This window comes from Bombus terrestris, chromosome 2, assembly GCF_910591885.1.
Source record: "Bombus terrestris chromosome 2, iyBomTerr1.2, whole genome shotgun sequence".
Lineage (NCBI taxonomy): Eukaryota > Metazoa > Arthropoda > Insecta > Hymenoptera > Apidae > Bombus > Bombus terrestris.
The window spans coordinates 2,007,809-2,019,855 of NC_063270.1; the positions used below are offsets into that span (position 1 = coordinate 2,007,809).

A 12,047-nucleotide genomic window follows, 5' to 3' on the forward strand; every position below is an offset into this window, starting at 1 on the left:
TATAATTTTAAATTACCGAAGCGTTAAAGGGGTAGTATTTTCTTTAAGATCTCCTCGCTTTTTGGTAGTTGTCTTGGAACTCGGTGGAAAGGGTATGCAAGCAGAGGTATAATAAATGTGACAATCTAGCCAAAATGTCAATGTTCTGTCAACCGACTTTTGTCGTAGAAAGAACGCGTAACCTTTAAGCTGGTGAAATCTTCTAAATAACAATTTGCTTCTACCAATCCACTTACAAAATTTATTTGTCAGTAAAGTTATGGGTTATTTCAAACGTTTGATATTTATCGCTATAATACGGGAAGTACCTACAAATTAAAAAGGTATCTTAACGAACTGAACAGTCTCATCTTCATGCACCACCAAATTTCATCCAATCTAATCGCCACTTACAATTAATTCTAAATTACCGACCTCTCATACGCTACGATAAATATCCTACGCATAGATGAATAAAATTAAATTAGTAGGATGAAGATAAAAAAATATATAGATGTATACAAAAAGTCTCATTTTGATAATTCTAATCTTAAGATCTTAAATCGTACACGTTGTTGAATAAAGAAAAAGAAAAAAAAGAAAACGAAAGAAAAGAATCAGTGGAATTATTCGTGGATGTAACGTAATATTCCTCCATTGGGGAAGTCCCGCACAAAAATGTCCATACGTAACATCATCGCGTTTACAGCAGAGGCAGCACATGCCTGCCAGCTTTACCCCATCGAGGAAGCCCTTTAGGGCTAAGGAGATATAAAAGATGAGACAACGTGGTTCTCGACGTGTCCGTCCTCGACCTAATTCTCGCGGCAACGAAAATTTAACTAGTCCGATATCCTCTACGGAACCGTCATCTCCCTTTGATCAGTCAAACGACATTTCACCGGGCTGCTCGAACATCGAAGAACGGCTACAAGAACTTCCTAACGACGCCCCTAATCACGAGAGACACGGTGTTAATGAACGTCGTACAAGGTCCGAGAGGTATAATTCTTTATCTAACGCTTTGTTGTTTGTTTGACACCCTAATGATTGATTTGTAACTACAAGTTTGCAACTTTTATATTATTGCTTGAAAAATGAATATATTCTTATAAAAAATTAGCGGAGATTAGACAATGTAGGTAATTGGAGATCGAAATTTGAAAGAAATTAAAGTCAAAGATTAATAAAAGGGGAAATTAATACGTACAATTTTGATGTTGTATAAATTTCCTTTGATAAGCAGTGAAGTTTGACGCTTGGGCAATTTATCAGAATTAGTGAAAATTTAGTGAAACTGTGAGAAAAGTTCATTGATCGACATTTGTGATTTATAGAAAATTTGATCGCAAAATACCTTATCATACCTATAAGTATACAAAATTGATAAAAGCGTATTTCTTGCTTTCATTATATTGAGTCAATAATCGTGTCAGATACGATTAACAAATATTCAATTTAAGAAAAAGAAAGATTACGAAGAAAAGAAAATATTATAGTAGAAATATATATAACACTCTTTGTTGTAAAATATATTTAACGATAGTCTAATTCCCGAGGAAATCCGGGGAAGCATAATTGGCAGTGACATCAGCGAATTTGCGTATAGGTATTGAAAAGGTTTCAAATGGCTGTGGTAGCGGTACAGTTTAAACGTAGTAGAATGCTTCATTCGCTAACGATTGACTATAGGGCTGGTTTCAGTGACTGCGAGCAAGCTGGGACATTTCCTGGGAATTCAGCGGGCAGTTCGTCGAACAGTAGCCTGTCGACGAGAAGTTTGGACAGTCCCAGTACCAGTCTGGAACAGGTACACCCAGCAACCTCTGCAACAAACATATCGACCTCGTGGGACAGCGATGTTGATGTTGAACCGGATCCACCAGATTGGAGTCAAGGCGTTGCCGAGGATGTACTTGCGCGACTCAGTAACGCGGAGAAAAAACGACAAGAAGTTATCAATGGTTTGTTTCTCCTTCTATTTCATTGTGACATACATAGACGACCGTTTGTCTATTTTTTTTTTTATTTAACCTTTGTGATGATACTATTTTTCCCTGCAACTCTTAAATTATTCCTGATGTGATACTGTATTTAATTCGTAATTATTAATAATTAATAATTAAAGAAGTTGTTAGTATACGTAAAAGTAGGACAAATAATTGTGAAACAATAGGATTAGTAAGACGAATTAGTTTTATTAAAAAATTATTTTGTACTTTGCTATAAAGGTTTTATCTTAGAAATTAGACATTATTCTATATTTCTTCTGAAACAAGGAATAGTTACTGTTAAAGTTCTCTGTAAAACGTAATTTCTGTTTATTGCTTTTCAGAACTCTTTCACACGGAGCGATCACACGTGCGGGCGCTTAGAGTGTTGTCACACGTCTTCCACAAGCCGCTCCTTGAATCTCAAGTACTTCCCTTAGACCAAATACAGTTACTATTTTCCAATTTAGACGAAATGTTAACGATTCATTCGCGCTTCAATCAAACGATGAAACGCAAGAAGAAGGAAAACCCGTGTGTTGGTGATGTCGGGGATCTTCTCCTAGAGATGTTCGACGGCGAGAACGGAGAGGCGTTTGAGAGAGCCGCATCCACCTACTGTGCGAAACAGCAAGTAGCCTTGGATGCCTTGCGAGACCGTCGTCGCAAGGATCCAAAATTGAATTCCTTTCTGAACGAGATCGAGGCTAATCCCCTTTGTCGAAGGCTACAGCTCAAAGATCATATCCTGACGGGAATGCTTCGATTGACCAAATACCCTTTGCTCTTTGAGAATTTGGCGAAATTCACGCCGGAGAGTAACGAAAAGGAACGAGCCGCGGTTTTGCGAAGTCTCGATCGAAGCAAGGAAATTCTCAGTTGTGTTAACCAAGCCGTACGCGAGGCTGAAGATTATCAAAGGTTGGCAGAAATCCAACGTACAATTGATAGATCTGCATTCGATAAATTCGATCATCCGACCGTTCAGGAATTCAAGAATCTAGACATTACGAAACGTAAATTAATATACGAAGGTCCGTTGCAATGGCGTAGAACTGAACAAAATCGAGCGAAACCGGTCGATCTGCATGTGGTGTTGCTCGACGACACGATACTCCTGTTGCATCGACAGGACGAAAAGTACCTGCTAAAATTCATCAACCCAAACCAAGCGAACTCTGTATTGAGTCCTATCGTAAAGGTATCCACTGTTCTCGTCAGGAATAACGCCGTGGACAAAAATTCTCTCTATCTGGTCAACACATCGCAAAACGGTGCGCAAATCCATGATTTAGTCGCAGCTTCGCCTGCGGAACAAAAGCAATGGTTTAAGCACATCTCCGAGGCAGCTGAAGCGTACAAGGCTCGTGATAAGCAAGGCAGAAGACCTACTCCGCCTACTACACTGCCAGAAGAACCTGGACCTACAATTGAAGATCCTTCTTCGATGGAACATGACAATATTCCTAATAAAACGGATCAGGAACAGGAACATGAACTAGAAACAAAGGAATCTACGCAAGATACTAGCGTGGAACAAGAAGGAGAGCTGCCTAATACTTCTGGGCCTGAGATTTCAAGGACTGATCAAACGAAACAGCAACAGCCACACCAACACTCGTCTGAACCTTCGACAACAGGTTTTGTATCTTTTACACAATGATCTAGTATATTGTTCTGTTGTTTTATGAAGTAAAATTTTAAAGATTATCTTGTATAGAATACTTGTTACGTAATGTGTGATATTTTTTTTAATTTGATACAGGAGAACCATTACGATTAGTTACTTGTACACAAGCATCGTTAATTGACCCGCTTGAAGTTCACGTAGAAGTACCGCCTGTACATGTTGCGGAACCGGTGCTTACACCAATAGGTATGTTATTTGTTTATTATATGATATGTATCTTTTTTGTTAGTTTAACGGTTGATATAACAGATATTTCATAAACGACGTGATTATTTTCTCTAAATTTTCAGAATGTCTTAGAAGAAAGGACGAGATTATTAAACAAGCTTTAATCGAAAAACAATTATTGGTAGCAGATATATTAAATATTCCAAAAGAAGATTTCGAACACGTAGCAGACATGGCGTCCGAGCCATCGAGCATGGAAAAAGAACCTTCTGAGCTTATACTCGCTGCTATTAGTCAAGGTATTTTTATTAATAAATAATATTTATTTTATCATCATATATAAATTATATCTCAGAAATTTCTCGAATAAATTGTTAGTCTATTAATCCTATCAATATTTCTAGAGATATGTAATATTTTATTTTATTTTCGCAGCGAATCAATTAGTAGGAATGTTAAATTCAGCGTTAAATGTAAGTGAAACGGAAACTGTTCTTGCATCGCGTGGGGTATCGGCATTAGCAACACCACCAAGTTGCGAAGCGACTGGCTGTCCATCACCACGATTGCACCTTCATCCTCAGCAACCAGCGATATCAATTGCGAGTTTACAACCAGTGTGTCACTCTTTGACCTCTCAATTGTCACAATTACTGGTAATACTCCACTTTTGACAATGTACCTGTGTATTAGATTGTCCCAAAAATTCCTTTCGTTTTATAAAGAAGTAATAAATTATAGTTAGAAGTAATAAAAGAACAACATTTTATGTTTTGTTCTATAACCAAATGGACCATATATAATTGAGTAAAATAAAATAAAACAAAAAATTTCGTGCATCTATTACTTCCTTATAAAACGAAAAAAGCTTGTAGGACAACCTAATATTTAAAGTTAAAAAAAAAAATGCTTTTTCAGTAAAATGTATTTTCTCATATATTCTAGGAAATTATAAAAGAAAGGGAAGAGGAACGTGAAACGTTGAGAAAAGAGTTACGCAGAAGTAGAGAACGTCTTCATGCTCTTGATGCAGATATACAACGTCGTGAATTTTCAGAAACATGCACTGTGTCAAGTCAAACACAAACGAAACCCAGTTAGTTCATTACTTTTTCAATTTTTCAGAATGTAGGTTGATAATATTCGTTGATCTACAATGACGACCATATACTTACATACGGTTGACAAAATTAAATTTTACTTGTTTTAATTACAAAAACTGCAACGTACATAAGTAGGTTGTCCGCTATAAAGTCAATAGCTTGAATCATAATACTTACAAAGCACCTCATTTCTTAGAATAAAGATATTCTCGGAATATTAATTTTTTTCCTTTTTGGGGGGGTTTTTAGGTGAAGTTTTAAATGCAGATAGCAGTATTGACGATCCCACTCGTGATGTAAGGATCTTAATTTAACGTACTAGTAAATTAATCCCGTTTCTAACTTCTCCTTAGACTATTTATGTCAAATTTAATATTACCCTGTTCACAGGAATTTGTGGATGCACGTGGTGAATCTGAGACAAATGAAGAATCAGAACACATAGAACATGAAACAGAAACAATAGTAATGGGGGATAGTGTTGGTTGAAACGTGCATGATTATTGTATCAAAATAATGTCGACCAGGTGCATTTTACGATCGTTTCCAAATGCTCATACTGGAAGAAATCAAAATTATGTAAAAAATGACAAATGGCGAGTAGCTGTTTATGGAATACAATAATATTAGATACATATTTACAGAGTCATGGGTCAATGATTAATCATACCTTTGCCAAAGATTTTATGTAACTGGATCTACATGACGTAGTAGCATGGCGCGCATGCGTCATATTATATCAATGACTGGAAATTACATAAATTTTTTATTACCAATAGTATAACGACGAAATTTCTGAAATAATATGGTGAAGGAAATCTGTTCAAAAAGAGAATCCCATATAGATTGCTATAATTCAAGTTTAATCTCTCTCTCTCTCTCTTTCTCTCTCTATACTATACACACACAAATACATAGGTTAATAATTTAAGTAGGAGCTTTATATGATTATTGAAGAATTCTTTTACTGTGAATTATTTTAAAATCTACACTGTTATAGTACTCCAATAATACTTATTGTATAAAAGTTGTTACATCATGTCTTGAATGATATCAATTTCTATAACATATTGTTTTATATACATCAATTTGTATACTGAAAATCTTTCCTTAAGATGCTTTTTAGGAAACAAGTCAACTCTTTCGAAGTTACTTTGAAATACTTATTACTAGTGCATTTTATACAGAAACATTTACGTAAATGTGTTGTATACGTTTAGCGCAACTTAGTCGTTCGTTTCAAGAAACTACCTTTTGTGATCTGCTACGGCATATTTGGAACCAACTGTGTTACTATAATAATTCAATAGTCATGAAATATAATTTGCATTTATATAAAGATATATGATCAGAAGATGCGTCGATATTTCAAAGTATATAAAAAAATGCAAAGCATATATTAATGGAAAATAATGATTTTCAACTAGTTATCATTGAATAACACGCTTTTACATACTTTCCTTATATTTCGTGACCAAATGTTCAGGATATTCCATCCAGAGGCGGAATTGCTGATTGATTTCTAAATTGTACCAATTAAACGAAAAGCACCTAATGGTAATTATTAACATAATATATCATATTATTTCTGTTATAATACAAAACATAAGGCAAATGTGTTTGCATCCTAATGTTTATTATTATTATTATCATGACTATGATTATTATTATTAAAATTATCGCAGCCTTGAAGTATTATTTTTATAATTTATAGTAATTTTACAACAATTACAATAACTTAAACCAATGTAAAGTCAATTCAAAAAGTTACTAAAGTTAGTAAAACAAAAAGGAAATAGCTGAATTTCATATAATGCTAAGAATAATTCTATTCTATATTCTTACTAATAGTTTACAATAACGATATGTTGAAAATAATTAAATTTTGACCAACAAATTTATTAAAAACTTTATTCTTAATATATAGTTAAATGTATTTAACTTTTAAAAGATAGAAAACCAATTAAGTTATTAAAATTTATAAATCACATTAATACAGTGTATTAGTTTATAGATCATTTCATTTCTTTTGTCGATACTTTATTTAATTATTTAATCCTTGTTTTTTCTGATCTTTTTACCTTCTTCTTAATAACTTGAAAAGCACAAGCATTTAATTCGACATAAAATCTAACATAAAGAATCATAAAAGTGTGTTTACAAAAATTATTTAAGAATTTTTAAATACACGTTACTAATAATGAACTTGTAATAAAATTCAAAGAATTGTTTACAACCAAATCATTTTAAGTAATAATTCATAATAATACATGAATAATTCACGTAAAATGTACCTACTTGTAATGCATTAGGCATCATGAATCACACATTCTGAATCCTTTGTAAGAGAGAAAAATTAAATCCTTTTACTTTCTTTACAATAAAACTTCCTTTTAGTAAAGATTAATTTATAAAATAGTATTTACTTATTAAAGAAAAATCACGAAATTGAAAAATTAATGTCCACGTCATTTATACAATCAGTATGCATATATGTATATATAATGATGCTTTTCATTATTATGTAAAACTGCATAAACATGAGAACAAAATTATGAATTTGTATTTATCCTGTTGACTTTTCCATATTATTTACTAACAACATTTGCTTTGGAAAATAATATTTACCTCTTGGTGCTATACTTGCCTAAATGAACAATCAAGTTCCTCTTTTGATTATAATGGAATTTAGAAATAGAAATAAGAAAGTAAACAAAGATTTCTATACTATTTGTAGACTCCTGAACATGATTGGTAACTTCAAAATTATCAATATGCAAAGATAAGAAAAAACTATAACTAATGTAAAACACTTTCTCAAATGAATTTATAATAAATAAATATATAGAATCATACATAGGTGAAATATTATAAAAAATATTTTACTGCTGTTTAATACTAATATTGGTTTATCAATGATACTTTCGAATTAGAAAACACAGTTGGAGTGACAAAATGTACTACTTTTTGTAACAAAGGACTGATCGTGCAAAAAAGACTTACCTGTTTACATAAAATCTTTGCTACTATTAAATACTAATAATTCCTTAATGATAAAATGCGAATAATTATAAATACATTATTATGTATATGTATAAAGTATTTAATAACATTATTAGTTGATATTATTGATTATTATTATTATATTATTATTGCATTAAAATACTTATAAATTGTAAATTATCTTGCAATTCTTTTACATTCCTTTACCTGTAGAAACAAATTCTAGCATTTTTTATTTTACTATAATTTTAAATTTTTGTCATGTATTACTCTATACATTTTAAACTTACATCACAAGGTATTGATAAAAGCATCAGAAAGTCAGAATCTAAATAGATTTAATTTGTTATTATTGCTTTAACTTTTTTACACTTGAATATTATATGAAGATTAGTTTCAATAATTTATATCTCATATTTTGCCTGTGTTAATAGACAAATTCAACACATTGGAAAGACAGTTTCATTATCCTTACCAAAAAACTCCTCTTCAAATTTATTTTAATAACTTTTATAATTTGATTCTAAAATGATATTTGAAATGTGTAAATAAATGTAAAACTTATCTTATAATGTTGCACAAGAACAAAAATATTTCGTGTATTATTAAGTATATAGAGCGTTAATTTTAAATTGAACATTTGAATTATTTCTAATATTATTAAGGCAAAGACTAAAAGAGGACTTAAATGTTTTCGAGCTGTGCATTTGATTGTGATGAAAAAAATGCCTGTGAAGGTCATCTTGATAGTGTTTCAAACGTTTCATTAAAATTTGTTTGTATGTCAACATATATTTTGCATAATGCGATATTGTAATATACGTAAAAATCAGTTTAATAACTTAATTACAATGACCTTGAAGTGGTACCTTGCAAACGAAAGAATAATTTTAAATTGGAAGGATATAAATCACATGATTTTATTACACGTTTTATCGACAGGCAGTAAAATTAAAAATTCTTGGTTGCACGATTTTTTAAACTTGTTTGCAACTAACCTTGCTTAATTGATTCCTTAGATTCTGATACTTTCATTTCAGCCCTCAAAAGTTAAAAAATTCTCCCCAGCAGCTGAAAAATTTGGATTTTCTGATTTTGCCACCTCGATTAGTTTCATCTATTCACCGTTAGATGGTAATAGTGTTTTATAGTCCAAGTATTGCCAACGTTAGGAAAATTTTAGTTAGAAGATCGTACACTTGATATAAGAATTTAACCCTAAAAATACTATGTTTAATACAATCTAAAAATATATATTATTATTCGTACATTCAAAACTAAATTTTGAATACAAATTGCAGAATGTCTCTTCTGCGCAAAGGACAGGTTAGCTTTTTTGTTTACTTCATTTCATTATTTATGTCTTCTTAAATTTTGTAGGTTAATGAATTTAAAAACAATCTTTAAAAATTGTTTCGTTAAGTGCACCTTAAATGTCTGTCACTACATTTTGATATCACACTAATTAATTAATTTATCATCTATTCATTTCACTTCTAGCATTGGGGTACTTTTGCATGTGTTTGGCACATTTTCGATGCAACTTGGCAAAATCCATATAGAAGTGCACATTTGATAAAAAAATACCTTATGGGATTATACAAACCTATATATCATCCTATGAGTAAGTCAAATGAAATACATACATATGCATATAATAGCACAGATTGCAAGATTGGCATAAATGATATTCTAAATGTTAATTTGTATATAGACCTATGTGGTGATCACGTAATAGTAATAAATAGCAAAGAAATTGCATTGCGTGGAGATGAGTGGCAAAAGCGAGTATATTTTCATCATACTGGATTCCATGGTGGAGCTACTTGGACTCTTGCATGGGAATTACATAGTAAAGATCCTACTATGGTAGTTGACAGATTTCCATAAACTACTAATATATTAAAAAATTTGACTGTATTATTACATTATATATATTTTTTTATTTATAACATATAGATTGTTAAGAAAGCAGTTTATAAAGCAATGGATGGAACTCTGCAAAGAAGATATACCATGCAGAGGTTACACATTTTTCCTGATGATAATGTACCCAAAGAAATGTTAGATAATGTTACCAATCAGATCAAACAATTAAGATCTGTTCCAGTTAAACTGTATGATATTCCACAAGAGGAAAGAGATAAAATTCCACGACTTATAAAATATCCTAGTGATTACCAGCTCAAATAAAGTTATATATATATAGATTTAAAATAAATTATCATACTATTTTAAAAAATTTGTTTTCTTCATTTTGATAAATTGTCACATGAAAGTAATGGAAAGATATTGAAAAATAAAGCAGTAAAATTTATATTGCATATTTTACTTTTTACATTTATTTACAAATTGTGAAATGAATTAAAAAATATTATTGATTGATAATTGGCAACACACCTTTAGGTTTCAATTGACTATCCAAAATTTTTTGTTCTTGTTCTTCCTTTTCTTTCAATAATCTATTATGTCGTTCAACTGCAAAATCAATTTCTCCAACTAGTTTAATAATTTTTCTCTGTAAATTAAGCATTTTATTTATTACTCCATTTTATTGAAAATTTTATTAAGAAAATGATGTTTGAAATAATACCATATACTCTTGATGCTTTTGTATACGCTTCAACTGTCTTGAAGCATATGGGACAGGTTTATTATCTTTAAAGGAATAATCAGACAAATTAACCAATGGACCAGTGGTGTTTGGATTTTTTGTCAAATTTCTTCTGTAATTATTAAATCATATGACATTTCACAACTAATATATATAGATATAAGTTTATATTTTACATAAAATGTATCCTTACACTGCCCTCCATTTCTGATCCAAATATATTGGGAAAGATGTATGAAATTTATTGATAGCAACAGTAAAATCTAAAAAAACAAAAATATAGTTGATAACAAATTTTTTGGTTATTGTATAAAAATAGTAAAAGAAGTTTAACAATTGTGATGGAATATATATGGTTTTGGTAGAATAATTATTTCATCTATTGTAATTATTTTAAATAACTATCTTAAATAATTACTCATAGAAACTAAAAAATTATTTCACACTAACGCATCGAGTAGCTTGTTCGAAGTATTGTTTTTGCCGTAGATAATGACATTTTATTTCAACAATATTTTTAAGGAATATTTATAATACAGTTCATTTAAGTGATACCTCTGGTGATACTAAGTACATAAACCATAGAATATGTATTAATGAGATAGACTACATTTAATGTTTACATTTTACATAATAAAGGAAATATATAAAAATATAATTTATTGATATTTTTTGATATTTTTTCTGTACCTATTTATTTTATATGTATATTAAAAATAAAATCTTTTATACATAACTTTTTATTGTTGTCAACTGGTGGCTCCCTTTAGTGTGAATACTTTGTGTGATATAGGGTAAATTCTAATGTCGCGAATTTAACTGTACAGCGGCCTAGCTGATGCAACGAACAAAAGTTATTTAACAAATTTATCGATTAAATTTTAAAATTATTTATTAGTAACAACTGTGATTACTCTCAAATTTCGTATGTATTTTCGTTATCATGGGAAAGAACATTGTCAACAAGACATAAATCGCTAGCTTTCTAATGTTGTAAATTCAAATCAAAATAATGTGTATTAGCATTAGTTAGTAAGAATTTATCTTATTGGATAACAAATTAATCGTAGATTCTTATGTAAATCCAAGCGAATAAATGGGTCACTCTGTGACCCAAAAAATAGAGAAACGTTAGAATCGTTAGATCGTTAGGACCGTTACGCTGAGCTCAGTGTCTAAATAAATTTCATTGAAGCGTAAATCTTGTTAAAGTAGTCAATCTATTATAAATACTTAGTTTTAGATATAATTAATTTAAAAAAAAATTATTGTTCGAGTTAATCTTTACTGTTATATATTTTTTCATTTAAATGTCGAATTGTTTGAAGTTGCAATACGAGCAGAGTGCTTCAGCACTTCACAGGCTGCAACCGTGCCAAATTCCCCTACTGTTGGGAAAGCGTCCTCAACACTATCGAAGAATCTTCTGATTTCACTTTGTGGTAGACTAAAACGAATTATAAAGTTGGCAATATGGTGTAAACCTAAGTGACTAATTT

General features: G+C 30.7%; 3 protein-coding genes across 8 annotated transcripts in view; 2 read left to right on the forward strand and 1 right to left on the reverse strand.

The window, feature by feature from the left end:
• Window positions 1-7,911, forward strand: part of LOC100644321 (rho guanine nucleotide exchange factor 11) — a 36,350-nt gene extending 28,439 nt beyond the window's left edge. For 3 of the 5 annotated variants that reach the window (XM_003393536.4, XM_012314944.3, XM_012314937.3), the window contains 8 exons: window positions 1,672-1,943; window positions 2,315-3,610; window positions 3,736-3,846; window positions 3,951-4,127; window positions 4,264-4,484; window positions 4,774-4,924; window positions 5,181-5,227; window positions 5,322-7,911. In XM_003393536.4, the coding sequence (XP_003393584.1) occupies window positions 1,672-1,943; window positions 2,315-3,610; window positions 3,736-3,846; window positions 3,951-4,127; window positions 4,264-4,484; window positions 4,774-4,924; window positions 5,181-5,227; window positions 5,322-5,420 (2,374 nt within the window). In that variant the 3' untranslated portion in view covers window positions 5,421-7,911. Of the gene's footprint in view, window positions 1-1,671; window positions 1,944-2,314; window positions 3,611-3,735; window positions 3,847-3,950; window positions 4,128-4,263; window positions 4,485-4,773; window positions 4,957-5,180; window positions 5,228-5,321 lie in introns of all 5 variants that reach the window. The other 2 variants (XR_007225715.1, XM_012314929.3) reach the window with 2 other exon arrangements.
• Window positions 7,912-9,091: 1,180 nt separating this feature from the next.
• LOC100643965 (39S ribosomal protein L13, mitochondrial) lies at window positions 9,092-10,251 on the forward strand. Its single transcript, XM_003393533.4, has 4 exons — window positions 9,092-9,260; window positions 9,435-9,558; window positions 9,649-9,803; window positions 9,894-10,251. Exons 1-4 carry the CDS (start codon window positions 9,237-9,239, stop codon window positions 10,125-10,127), a joined length of 537 nt encoding a protein of 178 aa, XP_003393581.1. The 5' UTR covers window positions 9,092-9,236; the 3' UTR covers window positions 10,128-10,251.
• On the reverse strand, window positions 10,248-11,155 carry LOC100644203 (39S ribosomal protein L52, mitochondrial). 2 transcript variants are annotated; one of them, XM_003393535.4, is made up of 4 exons: window positions 10,999-11,155; window positions 10,742-10,811; window positions 10,528-10,660; window positions 10,248-10,452 (listed from the first exon to the last, which is right to left on the reverse strand). In XM_003393535.4, exons 1-4 carry the CDS (start codon window positions 11,045-11,047, stop codon window positions 10,309-10,311), a joined length of 396 nt encoding a protein of 131 aa, XP_003393583.1. In that variant the 5' UTR covers window positions 11,048-11,155; the 3' UTR covers window positions 10,248-10,308. The 2 variants fall into 2 exon arrangements, with proteins under 2 accessions (XP_003393583.1, XP_048266161.1); XM_048410204.1 differs by having other exon boundaries at window positions 10,967-11,123.
• Between the last annotated feature and the right edge of the window lie 892 nt (window positions 11,156-12,047).